General features: G+C 44.3%; 1 protein-coding gene across 1 annotated transcript in view; it reads right to left on the bottom strand.

The window, feature by feature from the left end:
• The window catches only part of LOC127449040 (jupiter microtubule associated homolog 1-like), a 34,519-nt gene extending 18,042 nt beyond the window's left edge, over positions 1-16,477 (bottom strand). Inside the window, exons 1-2 of the mRNA XM_051712139.1 lie at positions 16,422-16,477; positions 14,303-14,445 (exon numbers count right to left, since the gene is read on the bottom strand). Of these exons, the coding sequence (XP_051568099.1) occupies positions 14,303-14,445; positions 16,422-16,477 (199 nt within the window). The remainder of the gene's footprint in view (positions 1-14,302; positions 14,446-16,421) is intronic.
• Between the last annotated feature and the right edge of the window lie 4,529 nt (positions 16,478-21,006).

A 21,006-nucleotide genomic window follows, 5' to 3' on the forward strand; every position in this document is an offset into this window, starting at 1 on the left:
TGTACTAATGCTTTACGCAATGGTTCACGCTTACTTCAGACATAACTGACTGTGTTTCTATCAATATCTTGCTAAGACAGGCATCTTCAAATGTATTTGACCATCATACAGCCGCATATCTGCATTACGTGAGTGCTCTCACAACACACTTACACACAAAAAGACAGTGTGAGTTTTTGAAACGTAGGTTGGCAGGGGAAGAGTCATTTACATTTACGAGGAAAGCGATACCTGATTGGACGATTCAGTATTATTTATCAGGAAAGCGCTACCTTGGTCGGAGAAACTATAGCCCTACCCCTAATCGTAACCGTAACCAACCAGGAAGAGCTTTCCTCATAAATATAAATGAGTCTTCTCCTGCCATCCTAACTTTCGGAAATCCACCCACGTGGGAGCTGAAATTAGGAAATAAAAAGTGATTTTTAAGAATTCTGTTATTTGAGTAGTTTCTCACTCTACTCCCTTTACCATTTGACCTGTTAACGAGATCGACCAGTGGTTGTCTTGCAATCGACCAGTCAATCGTGTTCGTCATAATAAACACTCCTGCTATAACACTTCAGAACTGATGAAAACACTTCATAACTCTTTCTTCCAGAGTATGGAAATGTGTAGGCAGTTCTGATGAGGTTGTCAATCAAAATGAAACAGAGTCGAGGACAGAATAATATTGCCTCGTTAGAACAAAAATACATTTCCAGAATGCATTGTGGTCACCCACAGTCCGCCGACCTCACTGCAATCATACAAATTATGATTTCGGGAGCTAATTTTGATCAATAGGCAGTAAAAGAATAAAAGTTATTCTACAGGTACCAAAAATGACAACAAATTATTATTTTCCTAAGTACAGGGTACTGCAGACCCTGGATAATTGTTTAGGCTGAACAATCTTAGTCACGATCTACTGTTGTTCATGAAAAAAATATATGAGATCTCTAAACCTATCCTTACAGCAGCTCATGAGTTACAGAAAATTAAGGATAAAAAAAATTGCTGACTAGAATGACATTTTTGCATTTGAGCAATTGAAATAGGCTCTATCAGCTGCACTTTGTCTAGGCCTGCCAGATTATTCCAAATTGTTCGATCTATTCGATTCTGAAGAAGAGATGTTCATGTCCGCGTTTCTAATGAAGACCACCAATGCCCAAATGCGTAATATTCAAAACGATTACACACTGTCACACGGGGAATGCCACAGTGCTTACATTTAGTAGCTGCCGCCATCCAAGCTATATTTTCATGTTTAAACTTGGTGGCATTCCGTCCATCAAATGTGCAGGTTCCCCATGCAGTTCATGCTCTACTGATACAATCAAAAATGTCCTCCCAGCCAAGCTGAATGTTTTCTTACAGTGACAGGAGAACCAAATGCACTTTAAATTGATAAATAAACTGTTCAAGAATCTTTTATTTTTCAAGAATCTTGATTTTTCAGAATCAAGATGGTGCAGCCACGACCATTCGCTGTCTTTCTCGCTTCCGTTAGACTGTACACTTATTTTGTTTTTTGTGTTCTATGTGTCACACACGGTTTCTGCACATATCATCAATGCAAGCATAACATACAATTGACTATGTCAGACTTACAGTTTCTCTGACATTTCTTGGACATATTTACATATAAACACAGGTTTTTCATAAAATGCATATGCAGAGTTAACAGACTTTTGGGCTGGCAGCCAATTTAGCAAGTTAACATAATGGACATAAGAAAAGACAAAGACGTCATGCTGCAACAACCTGAACAACCCATTAAATTCAGGAGGGGAAATATCAGACAAAAACCCAGATGAGACCTTGTCCTCACCTGTGCCAAGATGAGCAACACAGGATGAGCAGTCTGAGGCCCTTAACGTTACCAAAAAAAGGAACCACACCTGTTTGCTTCCATTAAAGCAAACAATAAAGAAACAGGACCATCACAACCCTACCTACCTGAATACCCTAAAAACATTGTTCGGTGAGCAGAACTGGTCATTTTTGTCAGATTATTACAAGACATATCCATTAATTGAATACAGTAAAGAGGCAGATGCAGTATTCTGCTTCCCCTGCAGATTGTTTCAGTGCAGTTCTAGTGGTGCATTTATAGATCCTACTTTTATTGCAAATGGAGTATGTGACTGGAACAATATATTAGCAAAGTTACAGAAACACGTAGATGGAGAACCGCATCATCAGTGTACAGAGCAGTAGCACTGTTTCGAGCAAACCAAGGCTACAGGTTCAACCACTGCACAGTTAAGTGAATCTTACAGGGCCACAGTGCAGGGCAATAGGTAATATGCAGCTTCCATTATTGACATATGGTTGTATTTGGGTAAACAAGGACTTGCACTGAGAGGGCCCAATGAGAGAGAAATTTCAGCAAATCGTGGAATCTTTTTGGAGCAGTGCAACTGGTATGCGATGCTTGACGATGCTTTCCATACTCGATTAAACGCCCCTTTTAACCTTAAAAGCCCCGACACACAAACATTTTTTTAGAAACAGCTGTTTGTTCAAAGGCAAGATAGTACGCACGTTGAAGAGAATGTATTGTTTTTACCATTCTAGTGGACGAAGCACACAGTTTTAAGGAGGAAAAAATGACGGTGTGTGTGAGATACATAGAGAAGCCGGAGATTAAGGAATGATATCTTGGTTTGGTTGACTGTTCTGAAAGAGCAGACACTGACGCAATTTATGGACATATAAAGCACTTTCTGGATGCTCGTGGAAAATACAATTTATCCATCGTTGCACAAAGTTATGACGGAGTGGCCGTCATGTCTGGCTATGTAAATGGTGTTCAGCAGAAATTGTGTCAAGACCATCCATCTGCAGTGTACATACATTGTATGGCCCAAAAGTTGAATTTGATTTTGGTGGATGCCTGCAAGGTAAATCGCACAGCAACTATGTTTTTCACATCCTTGAGAGTCTTTATGCATTTTTCACACAACCAGCTACACACTGTGCATAAAAGCAGCACCAAAAAGAGCTTGAAATTAAAGCTGAACTGACAGCACTTAGCAACAAAAGATGGGCATGTCGATGGCGAAACATAGCATCAGTAAAAAGTTCAGTAAGAGCCCTGATCTCCACACTTGGTGCCGCCTTATCGTAGGTTTGTTGAGGCATCCAGTCTCTTAAGCAATCTCAAGATGGCTGCTTTCTGTGTGTGTCTTGTGGTGTTTTACCATGTTCTTAGTGTGATCCATATTGCACACAAGGCACTACAAAAGAACGCAACACTCTCCCAGTCCTCAAGTGTCATAGAGTGTACAGTGAACGGCCTTGAGAGTATGAGGACCAACGAAAAGTGGAAAGAATTATGAACAGAGATTGAGGCATTCTGTCATTCACTAGTTCCTCTTCATTCCAGTCATTGAAAAGGTATGCAAACACACACACAAGCGACCAGTGAAAAAAACAGCTGCTTTGGATTCCTGTGTTGTCACAAGCTCCCTTGGACAAAGAGAAACCCAAACAAAAACCTCACAGAGCATGAAACTGAAATGGGCCCAACAGCTCTACTCTCCTGTTTTGGACACACTGTTGGGTAAGTGTCAGTCCCGGTTTTCCACCCAGTCCATGGAAATAGCAAAGAGTGTGGATGCAGTGCTAAAATACGACCCAGAAGGAGCGCAATGTCTTTTAAATAAATATGCGACCACCCTCTCTATCAACCCAAAACTGGCCTGTACCAAGGTGAATTTAATGAAACTGAATTTGTCACAAACATCCCCTGACTTAGTGAAAGAAGTGCTCTCCACTGGATTTTATCCTAACTTTGAGAAACATTTCAATTTGGCACTGACATTACCGGTGGGGACAGCAACATGCGAGAGGTCGTTTTGAGCTATGCAACGTAAGGAACTGGATGCTTTCAACAATGGGCCAGGAGAGACTGTCATCTCTGAGTCTTCTGCATATCGAGAGTGACATAACAACAACACTAAACAAGGAGCACATCATCAACGCATATGATGCCAGGTCCAACCGCAGGATTTTGCTGAATTAGGTAAGATGATGGATTATATTATTATTCACATTGGCTGCCATGCTGATAGAAAACCAAATCAAGCATATATGTGTAACGGTAGCCGAGCAGGACATATGCTTGCTTTCTCTGTCAAAATTATCAATACAACTTTTGGTTTGTGACCATAGCCATGTAAATAACAATTGATACATAATTCATCTGGAGCGTTTTGTACTGGGATGTGAATGTTGTACAGTAGGTGACCCGTAACTTAAAAATATTTTATGGTTATAGGCGCCAGGAAATCTATTTAAATGTTTTAAAGGGGGAAAAATAAGCTACAACGGGAAGCACACCTCTAACACCTAATTCATAGCCTTACCCTGAAGTTGGTTCACCCACTGCCTATGAATGGCACTCACTTTGTAAATAAAGTGATAATTGAATTGGCAAATGGATTGAAAATAAATTTCAAAACTCATTGTGCTTACCACCCACAGAGTTGAGGAGCAGTGGAAAGGCCAAATCAGACAGTAAAAATTAAATTGTATAAGGTAATGGCCGAGACTCAAATGACATGTGTTCAAGTCTTGATGTCTTGATTGCCATGAGAGCTCGAAAGGCAATTAGGACAGCCCTCAGCCCACATACAATTTTTTACAGGATGCTGATGTGAGGGGGAATCAAACCTCCTCCCCATGAGAATTTGACAGGGGTCGATGAGCATATGAAGAATTATATGTTGTCTCTAACTAAAACATTTGCAGGCTAAGGCAGCATCACTAGTTCCAGGTGACTCACTACATTCATATGAACCAGGGCAGTGGGTCTGGGTGAAGAACCTCCGCAGGAAGGTAAGGCATAGTCCAAGGTGGCTGGGTCCGTACAAGGTCATCCTGACTACAAACATAACAGTAAAGATAGCTGAACGTGATACTTGGAATCACGTGTCACATTGCAAACCTCATCAGGCCTCACAGATTCAAGAAAGACTGTAAGCCTTGCCAGTACAGGAGAGGCACTCGGTGAAGATGGAGCATGAATGGGGCCAGTGGGGTAGTCAAGATGATAAGCATACACAGAAATGGATATGGGCCAACAGATGGTTCAAATTTACCATTGGAATTGATGTGTTCATTTGTGTATTGTATTGATAATTTTGTTGCCTTTATTAGATCAAACTGTTGAGATCATTCAGAGAAAAGAGGAAGTTCCTGTCCATCATGACCACTCATCCGACACCAAACATCATGGTTACTTGTGTAACCTCCGTTCCCTGATGGAGGGAACGAGACGTTGTGTCGATGTAGTGACACTAGGGGTCACTCTTGGGAGCCCGAGACACCTCTGGTCTTTGATAAAAGGCCAATGAAAATTGGCAAGTGGTATTTGCATGCCGCTCCCCCGGACATACGGGTATAAAAGGAGCTGGTATGCAACCACTCATTCAGGTTTTATGCTGAGGAGCCGATATAAGGTCCGGCCATTTCAGCAGGTAGTTCAGCGTTGTGGCAGGAGGGACACAACGTCTCGTTCCTTCCATCAGGGAACGGAGGTTACACAAGTAACCATGATGTTCCCTATCTGTCACTCACTCGACGTTGTGTCGATGTGACACTCGACTGCCACAGGGCTCGGAGGAAGTCAACCAGGGGACAAAGTTTGCGAACACTACTGGGAATTAATGGTGCACATCTTCAGCTCCAAGGGAGGTGGAAGGCGCTATGTGCAAGCAATACACCCGGCCGGCTATCCCGGGCTTATCCGCTTGTGTTGCGTGCCACTACCTGGGACGAAACCGGTTCCACCCGGAGGTTGTAGAACCTTGCAAAGGTGTTGGGTGTTGCCCAGCCTGCTGCTCTACAAATGTCTGTTAGAGAGGCAGCCGCTACACCTCTGGTAGAATGGGCTCATAGCCCTACCGGGGGCGGCATGTTCTGGGCGAGATATGCCATAGTTATGGCGTCAATGAGCCAGTGGGCAATCCTCTGCTTGGAGACAGCGCTTCCTTTCCGCTGTGCACCAAAGCAGACAAAGAGCTGCTCAGAGATCCTAAAGCTTTGCTTGCGATCCAAATAGATGTGTAAAGCGCGCACCGGACACAGCAACGACAGGGCTGGATCTGCCTCCTCGTGGGGCAGCGCTTGCAGGTTCACCACCTGGTCCCTAAAAGGGGTGGTGGGAACCTTGGGCACATAGCCCAGTTGGGGTCTCAGGATCACGTGAGAGTAACCCAGACCAAACTCCAGGCACGTTTCGCTGACAGAGAACGCTTGCAGGTCACCTACCCTCTTGATGGAAGTGAGACCAGTCAGGAGGGCAGTCTTCAAGGAGAGTGCCTTAAGCTCGGCTGACTGCAAAGCTCAAAGGGGGCTCTCTGTAGACCCTGAAGAACTACGGAGAGATCCCATGAGGGAACGAGGTGCGGTCTGGAGGGATTCAGCCTCCTGGCACCTCTTAGGAACCTGATGATCAGGCCGTGCTTCCCTAAGGACTTACTGTCGACTGCGTCATGGTGTGCTGCTATGGCGGCAATGTACACCTTCAAGGTGGAAGGGGACAGCCTCCCTTCCAGCCTCTCCTGCAGGAAGGAAAGCACTGATCCGACTGCGCATCTCTGGGGGTCTTCGTGTCAGGAAGAACACCACTTAGCGAATAGACGCCACTTAAAGGCATACAGGCACCTCATAGCGGGTGGTAGACCGCTTAGGTCTTCCATGTCCCATCCAGGGGCCAGACATGGAGATTCCAGAGGTCTGGGCACGGATGCCAGAGGGTGCCCCATCCCTGAGAAAGAAGGTCCTTCCTCAGGGGAATTCGCCAGGGGGGAGCTGTCACAAGGAGCATGAGGTCCGAGAACCACGTCTGGTTGGGCCAGTAAGGTGCTACCAGGACGACCTGTTCCTCATCCTCCCTGACCTTGCACAGAGTCTGTGCAAGCAGGCTCACTGGGGGAAATGCATATTTGCGTAGGCCAGGGGGCCAGCTGTGTGCCAGCGCGTCTATGCCAAGGGGAGCCTCGGTGAGGGCGTACCAGAGCGGGCAGTGGGAGGATTCTTGGGAGGCGAACAGGTCCACCTGTGCCCATCCGAATCGACTCCAAATCAGCTGGACCACCTGAGGGTGGAGTCTCCACTCTCCCCTGAGGGAAACCTTCCGTGACAGCGCGTCCACTGTAGTGTTGAGGTTGCCCGGGATGTGAGTGGCTCGCAGCGACTTGAAGTGCTGCTGACCCCGGAGGAGGAGATGGCGGGCAAGTTGTGACATACAACGAGAGCACAGACCGCCTTGGCAGTTGACATATGCTACCGCTGCCATGCTGTCTGTCCGAACTAACACGTGCTTGCCCTGGTTCAACGGCTGGTACCTCCGCAGGGCGAGCAGAATTGTCAACAACTCGAGGCAGTTGATGTGCCAATGCAGTCGTGGGCCCGTCCAGAGGCCGGCGGCTGTGTGCCCATTGCAAATAGTGCCCCAGCCCGTTTTGGAGGCATCTGTCATGACCACGATGCGCCTGGAGACCAGTTCTAGAGGAACACCCGCTCATAGAAACGAGAGGTCGGTCCAAGGAAAAGACAGTGACAGACCGACGTGATGGCCATGCGGTGTGTCCCGTGGCACCATGCCCGTCTCGGGACTCGAGTCTGGAGCCAGTGCTGAAGCGGCCTCATATGCATCAACCCGAGCGGGGTGGCCACTGCCGAGGACGCCATATGCCCCAGGAGCCTCTGAAAACTTTTCAGTGGAACCACTGTTCCCTGTTTGAACGCCTTCAAACAGGCCAGCACCAACTGGGCGCGCTTGTTCGTAAGGCGCACCATCAAGGAGACTGAGTCCAACTCCAAACCGAGAAAAGAGATGCTCTGAACCGGGAGGAGCTTGCTCTTTTCCCAGTTGACCCGAAGCCCTAGTCAGCTGAGGTGCGAGAGCACCAGGTCCCTGTGTGCGCACAACACGTCTCAAGAGTGAGCTAGGATTAGCCAGTCGTCGAGATAGTTGAGAAGGCGAATGCCCACCTCCTTTAGCGGGGCAAGGGCAGCCTCTGCGATCTTCGTAAAGATGCGAGGGGACAGGGACAGACCGAAAGGGAGGACTTTGTACTGATACGCCTGACCCTCGAACGTGAACCACAGGAAGGGTCTGTGTCGAGGAAGGATCGAGACATGGAAGTACGCATCCTTCAGGTCTACCACCGCGAATCAATGTTGATGCCGGACACTCGCCAGAATGCGTCTTTGCGTCAGCATCTTGAACGGGAGTCTGTGTAAAGCCCAGTTCAGTACTCACAGTACTCATTGGCCGCAACCCACTTCCTTTTTTCGGTACGATGAAGTAGGGGCTGTATAACCCTTTCTTCATCTCGGCTGGGGGGACAGGTTCTATCGCGTCCTTCCATAGGAGGATAGCGATCTCCATGCGCAGGGTGGCGGTGTTTTTGCCCTTGACCAGGGTGAAGTGAATACCGCTGAACCTGGGCGGGCGCCTGGCGAACTGAATCGCGTAGCCGAGTCGGACGGTCCTGATCAGCCACCACGACGGATTGGAAAGCACAAGCCACGCGTCCAAATTCCGTGCGAGGGGGACCAAGGGGACAACGTCATCAGATGTACCGGCAGGTGGGGCCTCACGGCGGGGCAGAGCGTGAAGTGCCACAGCACGTCGTGGCCGTGCTGAGTCTAGGGACATTGAAGCACTTACCTGGCTCCTTGTGACCACTCCCGGAACAGCCTGGGATGGGGGAGGAAGAGGCCTGCTGGGCAAAGTCCTCGACGGTGTCGCCGAATAGGCCTGCCTGGGAAATGGAACCGTGCAAGGAACCGTGTTTTGTCGGCCTTGCCCATCTCGACCAGGTTAAGCCAAAGGTGGTGCTCCTGGACCACTAGAGTGGCCATCGTCCGCCCGAGAGACCGCGCCATGACCTTCGAGGTCAGTCGCCGAGCGCAGTTCCTGGATCAAATCTGGGGCGGAACTACCCTCAGGCAGTTCTTTCAGCGCCTTGGCTTGGTGGACCTGCAGGAGAGCCATGGCGTGCAGGGCAGAGGCGGCTTGTCCAGCAGCACTGTTGGCTTTAGCCATCAGGGACGACGTGAGCCTACAGTGCTTGGACGGGAGCTTAGGGCATCCACGCCAGGTGGCGGCGCTCTGCGGGCATAGGTGCACTGCGAGCGCCTTATCCACCGGGGGAATCACCATATAGCCCTTGGCCGCCCTGCCATTGAGGGTAGTGAGAGTGGGGGAACTGCGGTGTCGGGGCCGGGCAGTGAAAGGTGCCTCCCACGACTTCGTCAGCTCCTCATGCACTTCCGGGAAGAATGGCACTGGAGCGGGGCCCAGAAACCAATTATCAAGCCACGAGGGTTCAAGGGAGAGCGGAGGGTTCCACTCTAACCCGACGCTCACGGCCACCCGGGAAAGCATGTCTGTCATTTCGGCATTGGCCTGTGACTGGGCGATCGTTCCCGAAGGGGGAAGCCCAGCTGAGGCTTCTGCGTCCGACTGGACAAGCCTGCTCTCCGATGCTGCGCGTCTTTGCGGGCTACAAACAAGAAGCCAGACTCACTGTGAGACGAGCCGGCGAACTCATCCGGAAGCCCGATTGGGGCAGACGTGCATGCTGGGGAATGGGAGGTCCGCAAGGAGATACCCGGCAGAGACAATCACATTGGGGTCCCTAAATTGCCCCCAGCGCTAGCCGCGCTGGCCTCATACCCTTAGGTAGAAGGACCGAGGTGGGGAGCCGCTGGGGTGGCTTGCTTTCTTACGAAAGCAAGCCGCGACAGCAACGTTGCCATGGTCATGTTCTCGCAGTGAGAACATGAACCATTCACAAACACTGCCTCCGTGCGGGTCGCGCCCAGACACGAAAGACAGCGATCATGACCATCTGAAGTTGAGAGATAACGACCACAACCAGGAATAACACACAATCAGAAAGGCATCTTTGAAAAGACGCGTCTTTAAAAAGTTCCGTGTGTGCACTCTTTTAGAGAAATATATACCCTTTTAGAGGGGAAAAAGGCTCTTTCAGAAAATATACTCTCTAGTTTTTCTGCCGAAGCGCCCAGGGGCGTTCTCTGCAGTGCACCAGTGCAGAGGAGGGAGAAGCCGCTGAAATGCGCCATCAGATCCAGCAGAGGTGAATGAACAGTAATATTCAGCTCAATGAGCATGACCGTTCGGCTCCGAAGAGAAAATCTGAATGAGTGGTTGCATACCAGCTCCTTTTACACCCGTATGTCCGGGGGAGTGGCATGCAAATACCACTTGCCAATTTTCATTGGCCTTTTATCAAAGACCAGAGGTGTCTCGGGCTCCCCTAGTGTCACTACATCGACACAACTTCGAGTGAGTGAAAGATAGGGAACAACATAATTTCGAACTAAATTTGTTTGGAACTATTCAGATTATACTGCTAAGAAATATGTGCAGAAAATGAAAATTGTTAAAAATGCTCACACATGTTCTTCTCCGCCTCACACATTGAGTAATTGAGAATTTGTTTAAATTCTGGAAAGCCTTTCTAATTCATAATGGGGTAACTGATTGGATTAATAGATTCCACTATGAATTTTTACGGGTTGCAAACAACACCCAATTGGCTTTGATCATTTAAATCAGAAGTAGGCTATCTTTGGAAAATTATCCTAGAGAAAAGAATAGTTTTGGATGGGGTATTACTAGCAGAGGAGGCATGTGCGTGAAAATTGTGAAAGAATGTTGTACTTTTATTCCGGCATACAACACTGGAGGAAGCAACATTTCTAAGGTATTGGAAGACATGACTAGGGTGCTGGATGAATTGAGGCATAAATGATGGTATTTGTTGACAAATTTCTTTCGGAAAATGTTTTGGTAATGTATTTGGACCATTATAGAAACTACTGTTGCCAGTATTGCTAAACTTTTGTATTGCAAGGATTGTAATTATGCATGTTATAAAATGTTTTTGTGCATGTATGTAACATATGGGATCTTGCGGCCAGTAAGGGGCAGTAGTGTATGTTTAGATGTCATGTCTTTTATTTTGAAGTTCAGTGTTTCCTGTTCCTGTTATGTCATGTGATTCCCCTGTTTGTCATGTGACCTTAATGTTTCATCATGTGTTTATCAGTACTGTTCTGTCATTGGTTCTCATGTTATTAGTTCTGGTCTTTCATTGGTTTTCTTGTTATGTTGTTAACTCCGGTTTGTGTATTTATAGCCCTCATATCCTTTGTCTTGTATTGTACATGTAACAATGGGTATTGTTCTTTTTCATGGTTTCACGTCACAGTTAAGTCCAGTCTAGTCTTTTGTTTTTGTATGTTTTGTTTTATTTAATAAACTGCACTTAGATTCACTTACATCACCATCAACGCCTCGCTTCAGCTGCGATACAGAACACACGACTGCCCAAAATGAACCCATCAGTTTGCCTCATGTGGCTCTGCCAGATGAATCGTCTTTTTGAGGAATTTTGTAATGGATTTTTGGACACGGGTGGATTTCAGTGATGTAGCTCTCAAATATTTTTTCATGCAGACTTTCTGATGCCTTGTGGTGGGATAGACCTAACTCTGGCTCAATATATCGACTATGCCCTTTGCTTGAGTGGTTGGTCATTTACTGTGGGAGTGGCTGATAATATCCTCAGCACTCTTACAATGGCCACCACATCAGAGACTTCCACCATGGCAGTCACAGCCGCCTTGACCTCACTGCCTGAGTCCCCGGCTGCCTTGACCTCACTGCCTGAGTCCACGGCTGCCTTGACCTCACTGCCTGAGTCCCCGGCCACCCTCCAGATCCCCAGTGGTCTCATGGCCGCCCTCCAGATCCCCAGTGGTCTCATGGCCGTCCTCCAGATCCCCAGTGGTCTCCGGACCATCCCTCATCTCCTGGCTGCCCACCTGGTGAGCCCTGGTCTCTGGGCCATCCACCGGCTGGCCTCGCCCTGGTCTCTGGGCCGTCTGCCAGGCCATCCACCGGCTTCGCCCTGGTCCCCTGGCCGTTCACCAGATTCCCTGCCAGATAACCCGTTGGCTCCGCTCTCTCCTGATCCCCCAGATCTTTAATTTTGTTTCTTGTTTTGGGCATCAGGAGCCACCCTTAAAAGGGCAGGGGAGGGCTCTGTAACATATGAGACCACCATAGTGCCAGTAAGGTACGCTAGTGTATGTTTTGATGTCATGTTTTTTATTTTGAAGTTCAGTGTTTCCTGTTCCTGTTATGTCATGTGATTCCCCTGTTTGTCATGTGACCTTAATGTTTCATCATGTGTTTATCAGTACTGTTCTGTCATTGGTTCTCATGTTATTAGTTCTGGTCTTTCATTGGTTTTCTTGTTATGTTGTTAACTCCGGTTTGTGTATTTATAGCCCTCATATCCTTTGTCTTGTATTGTACATGTAACAACGGGTATTGTTCTTTTTCATGGTTTCACGTCACAGTTAAGTCCAGTCTAGTCTTTTGTTTTTGTATGTTTTGTTTTATTTAATAAACTGCACTTAGATTCACTTACATCACCATCAACGCCTCGCTTCAGCTGCGATACAGAACACACGACTGCCCAAAATGAACCCATCAGTTTGCCTCATGTGGCTCTGCCAGATGAATCGTCTTTTTGAGGAATTTTGTAATGGATTTTTGGACACGGGTGGATTTCAGTGATGTAGCTCTCAAATATTTTTTCATGCAGACTTTCTGATGCCTTGTGGTGGGATAGACCTAACTCTGGCTCAATATATCGACTATGCCCTTTGCTTGAGTGGTTGGTCATTTACTGTGGGAGTGGCTGATAATATCCTCAGCACTCTTACAATGGCCACCACATCAGAGACTTCCACCATGGCAGTCACAGCCGCCTTGACCTCACTGCCTGAGTCCCCGGCTGCCTTGACCTCACTGCCTGAGTCCACGGCTGCCTTGACCTCACTGCCTGAGTCCCCGGCCGCCCTCCAGATCCCCAGTGGTCTCATGGCCGCCCTCCAGATCCCCAGTGGTCTCATGGCCGTCCTCCAGATCCCCAGTGGTCTCCGGACCATCCCTCATCTCCTGGCTGCCCACCTGGTGAGCCCTGGTCTCTGGGCCGTCCACCGGCTGGCCTCGCCCTGGTCTCTGGGCCGTCTGCCAGGCCATCCACCGGCTTCGCCCTGGTCCCCTGGCCGTTCACCAGATTCCCTGCCAGATAACCCGTTGGCTCCGCTCTCTCCTGATCCCCCAGATCTTTAATTTTGTTTCTTGTTTTGGGCATCAGGAGCCACCCTTAAAAGGGCAGGGGAGGGCTCTGTAACATATGAGACCACCATAGTGCCAGTAAGGTACGCTAGTGTATGTTTTGATGTCATGTTTTTTATTTTGAAGTTCAGTGTTTCCTGTTCCTGTTATGTCATGTGATTCCCCTGTTTGTCATGTGACCTTAATGTTTCATCATGTGTTTATCAGTACTGTTCTGTCATTGGTTCTCATGTTATTAGTTCTGGTCTTTCATTGGTTTTCTTGTTATGTTGTTAACTCCGGTTTGTGTATTTATAGCCCTTATATCCTTTGTCTTGTATTGTATATGTAACAACGGGTATTGTTCTTTTTCATGGTTTCACGTCACAGTTATGTCTAGTCTAGTCTTTTGCTTTTGTAAGTTTAATAAACTGCACTTGAGTTCACTTTACCATCATCATCTTGCTTCAGCTGTTACAATGTTTTAGAAAATTATTAATGAAATCATGATGTGATGCAAGAGGTAGGTTTTAAAACAGGAACTACCCATGTTACGAGGTATGTCATTGTAATTGGCAATCATATGAGAGACGATCGAAGGGTGCAGTGTGACAGAAATTTTGGAATAAGTGTAAGTGAACAAACACAAAGTGAAAACTGGACTCTGGGTTTTGCTGCAGAATATACAAGATTATCATATTGGATCACAGAGTGAGTATTGTTGTTCAGGAAGGATAATACACGATCTTGGTTCGAGTCTAGTCAGTTATCGAAGGCAAGATGCTGCCAACCTTCCAGTTCGAGTCCGGATCATCAGGTACCTGGTCAGATCTAGGATTTCCACGACACTTCAGAAGACACTGATTAAACCACTGGAGTCATATGGATTACTTTTATACTGCCTTTGTGATATTTGGACCTTCAAAGTTCTGGCCACCATTCACTTGCATTGTGTTCTGCAGAAGAAAAAAAAAATCATACACTTCTGAGAGGGCATGAGGGTGGGTAAATGATGAGAGAATTTTCATTTTTGGGTGAACTATCCCTTTAAGTATAGCTAAAGGCCAGCATTACGCAATCACCATGGGAATCATTGACCAGAAAATACTTGACTTGTGCAAAAATCAGCACCTGGTGGATTGTTCCTTCGATGGGCATGAGGGTCTTCAGGTTCAGCAAATATACTAGATGCCATTTTGTTTTTGCGGGTCACAGGTTTTTCATCATCTGTGCCAAAGCAGATGTTTGACCCACCGCCTGGTGGACACAGCACTCTAGGGTGACAAATTAAGACAAATATAATTGACAGCATGATATATGCAACCAAGTCTTTGTAAGGTCAGGATTGTCTAACTGAGTTGGTTGTTACTTTTAAGTTTATTGTTTTTGATTGTGGTTTCCTGTTCATTCCCTGTCAGCTTAAATTGTTGACATGGTATTATTTGGTGAATCTCAAATTGCATACGTGGTGTAAGCACTAAAAAGTAAGTACAGCCTTGTCCTTTGTAGAGTAATAATAAAGTTGGCTAGTTTTAAGTTTTGTCATCCAAAGATATTTAAACCTAATTAATCATGAACAGTACACTGATTATATTTATTTGAGTTGTTTTATTATTTATTTTCTATCTACAGTATATTGTGTAATATTACTCTATTTGTCTCAGTAGGTATATCAATACTACTGTTCTTCAGTTGTCATGTAAATAAAGATTAAAGGAATAGTCCAGCCAGAAATGAAAATTCTCTCCTCATTTATTTATGTGCATGACCTTTTTTCTTATGCAGAACACAAATGAAGATATTTAGAATATCTCAGCTCTGTAGGTACATGCAATGCAAGCGAATGGGTACCAAAACTTTGTAGCTCAAAAAGCATATAAAGGTAGCATAAAACTAATCCATGCTAACTTAGTGGTTAAATTTATGTCTTGAAGAGGTGATATGATAGGTGTGGATGAGAAATAGATCAATATTAAAAAAAAAAAAAATTTTTTAACTATAAATCTCCACTTTCACTTTGTTTGAAAGTGTTTTTGCCAATTTCCTTTCTTCATGCATGTCGCCACGTACTGGGCAGGGAGAATTTATAGTAAAAGAGGACTTAAATATTAATCTGTTTCTCACCCACACCTATCATACCGCTTCTGAATATTTAGATTTAACCAGTCTTATGGATTACTTTTGTGCTGTCTTTATGTGCTTTTTGGAGCTTCAAAATTGTGGTACCCATTCACTTGTGAGGACCTACAGAGCGGAGGTATTCTTCTAAAATCTTAAATTGTGTTCAGCAGAAGAAAGAAAGTCATACACATCTGGGATAGCATGAGGGTGAGAAAATAATGATAATTTTCATTTTTGGCTGAACTTTCCCTTTAATTTAATTGAACTGACACCTGCAGACAAATTGTATCCACCAATCCGTGAAGCGATGGAAGAATTCACATATCTGCACGTAAAAATTCATAGTGACAGGCAAATATTCTTCTCAATAGAAGCTGAACCGCACCCAACCTTAAAAACACACATGCGCTCCATCCTCTTGTTCTCCGAAAAAGGGGGAGAGGGTCTCGTTTCAAATGAACAAGCGCTTCATATAATGCATTAAAGAGCTGTTTTAATTACTCAACAATCGTGTCATTAATTACAGGCTGTCCTTATGAAAGTGTCTGTCTACCGTCAGGCTGATGTTGCAGTCAGAGGCTGTTTTGAAACCAAGTGAGTTGCCTACAAAGGCAGCATTTGGGGGCATCGCAGTCGTATTCACCAGTAACATGCACTGCTGAGTCGGAAATAGTGTGTGATGCTTAAAAAGTGCTGCCCACGTCAATGATGTCCTAAAAAGCTCTCTATGTACAGTCTGTAGGCATCTCACATGGTGTTAAAACACAGCCAAAGGCACACATATTAAGACAATAAAACAGGCATTTCATAAACCAGCAGCTTCGAAGGGCTGTTAAAATCCATTAACCTTTGCATTAGAATTAGTGCTTATGTTGTCCTTTCAAAACCAGACTACAAACTGATTTTTTTTCTTCCTCTCTATGAGCATTTATTTATCTCAGCAGCCTCGCCAACCGTTTATACACCAAATTGAATGCCTTTTAGTGTAAATGGTCCTATAGTCAATGATATAATAGCTCAGATAACGTCTTGAGATAGCATTAGTCATTGTAAACGGTTAAATAATTTGCTGTTTGCTACAATGTAAAAGCATGTGCACCGTTATCTTCCTATAGTAATCTGTCAGCACCTGGAGCTGCTCCTGGTGCCCAGGTCCATGCCTTGAAAAGTGGTTGTGGTCGTCATCTTGAGCACTCACAGCTTCTGTTCAAGGCTTTTCCCAATGTATATCCTATAGAATATTCTTATCAACCCCCAAAGAGCGTTTCCTGCTCGGGTCAACAGTGTCTTGGTGCTGAATCTGTGCTCTTGTGCATGCCCATTAGTGATGCAGTTAATCTGCCACTAAAGCACCGGGGAGCATTTCCCCAAATTTACTATTTACTAAATTTAGTAGCATGATTCTGAGATGCTTGCAAAGCCAAAAGCTAAACATTGTTTCGAAACATATAGTGATTGTAATTGTACTGTGAATCTATAGAGGAGTATGTGGGGTGATCCCCTTTCATTTTGCTTGGCTAAACCAGATTGTTTTTCAACACTAATGCAACAGCTGGAACAAATCGTGCCCCAGCTAACTCTTTATGTTTGGCAGAATAGATAAATTATAGGTTATACTAGGGCTGTGCTGATTCAATTATTTATCGCAATACTTTTTCTCAAGATGTTGAATCGATACTTTAAATCCCTGTGTCCAGTGCTTGAATTGTGTGGGGGGGTCCCCAAATATTGTTTTATTTTAGCAAAGTTAATAATGACAAGTGCGATTTAATAAAGATGCAAACGCCCCTACCTTACACACCGCTAAATGCTAACACCGCCAAAATCCCCCACCGACACCCAACCCCCGACGCCAAGTGCACAGACCCCACATAAGACTGGACTCAATATGAGCACTGCCTGTGTCAGTATTTTTATTAGTCTGTGTATTCATGTCTTGTCCAACATTTCAATAACGAAGAAGCAGGTAGTCTAAATAAGCACAAACTCTTATGAGTGGCATTTCTCTATGTGATCTGAGCTGCTTATGAGAAGTGAGAACATTAAAAATGCGCTGAACATGTAAGAATGGCCTCAGTTGCAATGTCCTCACATATTTGGCGCAGTTTCAATAGCCAGTCAAATTATGATTTCATGATGTACAGTATCTGATACATATCATATCATGAGGTGGATGGCGATTCCCATCTCTATTTTATACTACATTTCACTTTCAAGTTATAGCCAAAGTGAAAACACTGTAAAAACAGACATTCCCTCTACTCAAAGAGACCAAATAAGGTTTAGTAAAAAAAAAGTATTCTAACACAAAATTTGATTTACACATTTCACTTCACAACACAAGTCACTGAATAATATTGGCCTGAGTACAAAAGAGAACTACATCAACATATATAAAACCCCAGCTGTTCTGAACAAACAGTACTTTGCCACTGACACTGACCAAAATTCTATTTACTGCAAAATAAAATAAAATATAAAAAAAGAGCACCCTTATCAATGATCGAGAGCATTTTAGTATCCGCAATCTTAGGTCCTCATCTGTTGAAACATGTTAATGTATACACAAAAATATTTAAAACAAATAAAAAAATTTGCCCGATATGACTTGGGAACGCTGTTGGCCATTTCAGTCTGTAAGGTTTTGGCAAGGTGGAGGGAACTCAGTCTATAAAAACAGAAGGAGATAGAGGGAGGGGAAGGAAGTGGAGGACTATAGGGACTATAAGTCCCCCTGTTTGTTGTTGAAATACATCAATTGTCTCCTCATCCTCCATTTCCAACTGCAAAAAGATACATAAAACATGCAATTTAAATTCTGAATTAAATGTATGTGGAGATTCAGAACTGGTCATGTTAGTGAACGGTACTTGAGCTGGTGTGTCTGTCTCATTAATCGGCTGCCCATCAAGCTGGAACCGAATCTGCCTCATTGTGAGCCTCCGTAAAAAAAGTATTTTTTCCATTAATTTCGTCCATAGACTTATCATAAATCCTTCATAAAAGAGTTCTGAGCCATGAACCAAATCAACCAGCTCCATGGAGAATCATAACATTACAAACTTTGTTTTGAAGCAAAGAAGTATTTGAAAGCCGGACAAAAAGTCAAAGGTACAAGATGGTGTACTTACTGTATTTCACAAAAGCACGAACTACAATCCCATAAAGCATTGCGAATGATGTACTCTAATGTACTGTAATTACATGTTAATGTAATCTAATGTAAAGCATTGGAAGTATATAAAACTATTGATTTTAGGTTGTTCATTTTAGGTATAGAAACAATATAGTTTGTTTATTGCGATACATTCCGATAAAAAAATAGTTTGAAGATGAAGGGAGACTGACTCGTTTGCATCATTCACTGTGTGTCATGGGAATGAGTGGTCGTTTCTGGACTTGTTTGGCCACAGTTCTCTCTGATTGGTTAAGCTTACTCTGCTTGACCTTGGGTAATGTATTTGTTCACTAGGAATTCCACTATCAAACAAGATTTTTAAACAACAAAGTTGAAATAATGCATGCTGATGGCTTTAACAGAAGCATACAACATCATGACCAACCTCTGAGCTGTCTTAGGGGTTGACTGATTATAGGCCTGACCGATAATCTGATCCGATATTCATCATTTTCTAATTATCGGAATCGTTATTTTGGCTTATCTGATTGACGATTAAATAATTACATTTTAAAATACTCTAGTCAGCAGTCATCAATTAGCGGTCCGGGTCCGGACTGGTTTCATCCGGACCGCGAGACATCATGACAAAGGTTGCCCCCTCTCACCGTTTCTACACTTTAGATTAGCAGCATGAAAATACAGCGGAGCTGTGTACACTGCAAGCGCTCTGGGACGTAGATAGCACTGATCTTTCAGCGCTATATCCTTGAATATTTTTCTCTAGCACCGAACACGCTTCATTAATTCCCTTTCGCGCTCTGCAGGCGTTGCCTCTCTCCCCTGGCCCGTAACATGACACGCCACATAGTATAGCTACAGACACGGTTATTTTAACGAGACCGTAATGGAGAAATACAGTGAGCAGCAATATAGATGGATACCGGCAGCTTTTGCTAAAATACAGTGCAGAAAACAAGAATGTTTCAGTTTGCTTCAATCTTCATGTGTCTGATATGACTCAAACGGTTCAGCTAAGCAAGGTGTGTGACAGGACAATTTATCATGGTTCCAGAGCACCTTTAAAAGTCCATCTAAAAATTGCTTTATCAGTCAACATGTTTTGAGCCTATTGACAATAAACAAGATATTTTTGTTTTAATTTTATGAAAATTATCAGAGATAGCATCATCTCTGGTATGGATGGCAAAAAAGAAAACCAAAACTTTGAAATTACGAGTTCTCTGCTTATGATGAAAAATATTTCCATTATTTGATAGTTATACTCAATTTATACTTAACTGTAACAAACAGTATTTGTAAACTGCACTATTTTGATGTACATATTTTTTGTTTGTTTTTGGTAGATTTGCATTTTAAGAAAAATATAGAAATGTTAATACATAACATTCACAGAATTGAAACATTCGTAACATTCATATAATTAAAGTTTCTGTTCAAAAGAAATGCTGCTAGGAGCTCCCTCCACTTTATTTTTGAAAAAATAATGTTGAAATGTTGTTTTCCAGTATTTTTCAAAAGATAATAGTGAAATGTTCTGTTTTGCAGTATTTCATAAAACACATGTTCATTTAAAGGACGTTTTGTTTTGGAGTTTGTGTTAGTGTAAATTTTGACACAAAATTTTTTATTTTTACTGCAAATGTATATCAGCCCCAAATATAGATTATCAGTCTCCTTGATTAGTAATAATCAGTGGTAAAATACGCTGGCTACCACCCCTGGAGTTCGCTAGTTCGCTAGTTCGAATCCCAGGGCGTGCTGAGTGACTCCAGCCAGGTCTCCTAAGCAACCAAATTGGCCCGGTTGCTAGGGAGGGTAGAGTCACATGGGGTAACCTCCTCGTGGTCGCTATAATGTGGTTTGTTCTCGGTGGGGCGCATGGTGAATTGAGCGTGGTTGGCGCGGTGGATGGCGTGAAGCCTCCACACGTGCTATGTCTCCGTGGCAACGCGCTCAACAAGCCACGTGATAAGATGCGCGGGTTGACTGTCTCAGACGCGGCGGCAACTGGGATTCGTCCTCCACCACCCGGACTGAGGCGAATCACTATGCGACCACGAGGACTTAGAGCGCATTGGGAATTGGGCATTCCAAATTGGGAGAAAAAGGGGAAAAATCCAAAAAAAAAAAAAAAACCTTATCAGTCAACCCAAAGTAGGTCTGTCATTAATGGTTTAGAAGTTATTGTTGAAAATCAATTAGTCTATAGAAAAAAATGAGAGGGATTTTTACTTCCGGAACCATACTGTTGCACTCTTTACTACTTGCTTACCATGCTCATAAATACTAAATTCAGACTCGTAAAAACAGTTCACGTCTTAAACTCAGAATAGAATCTACACACGGTCACTGCATATGTGTTTGGCTTCAGGGGGTGTACTTATTTCTGCCACAGAGCAGGAAACAATTTCTTCCTATGCTGTTAAGATGTCTCGGGGGAAAATTACTTTTCACACACACTATTTACTGGAGTTTCTGTTGATGACATTGGACAAAATCCATCGCACATTGACACACAGAGCTGTTGCTCCATCCAGTAAAAAAGAAAGGGTTTAACAATGTGTATTTTATG

Source organism: Myxocyprinus asiaticus, chromosome 12 (genome assembly GCF_019703515.2).
Source record: "Myxocyprinus asiaticus isolate MX2 ecotype Aquarium Trade chromosome 12, UBuf_Myxa_2, whole genome shotgun sequence".
NCBI classification, from domain to species: Eukaryota; Metazoa; Chordata; class Actinopteri; order Cypriniformes; family Catostomidae; genus Myxocyprinus; species Myxocyprinus asiaticus.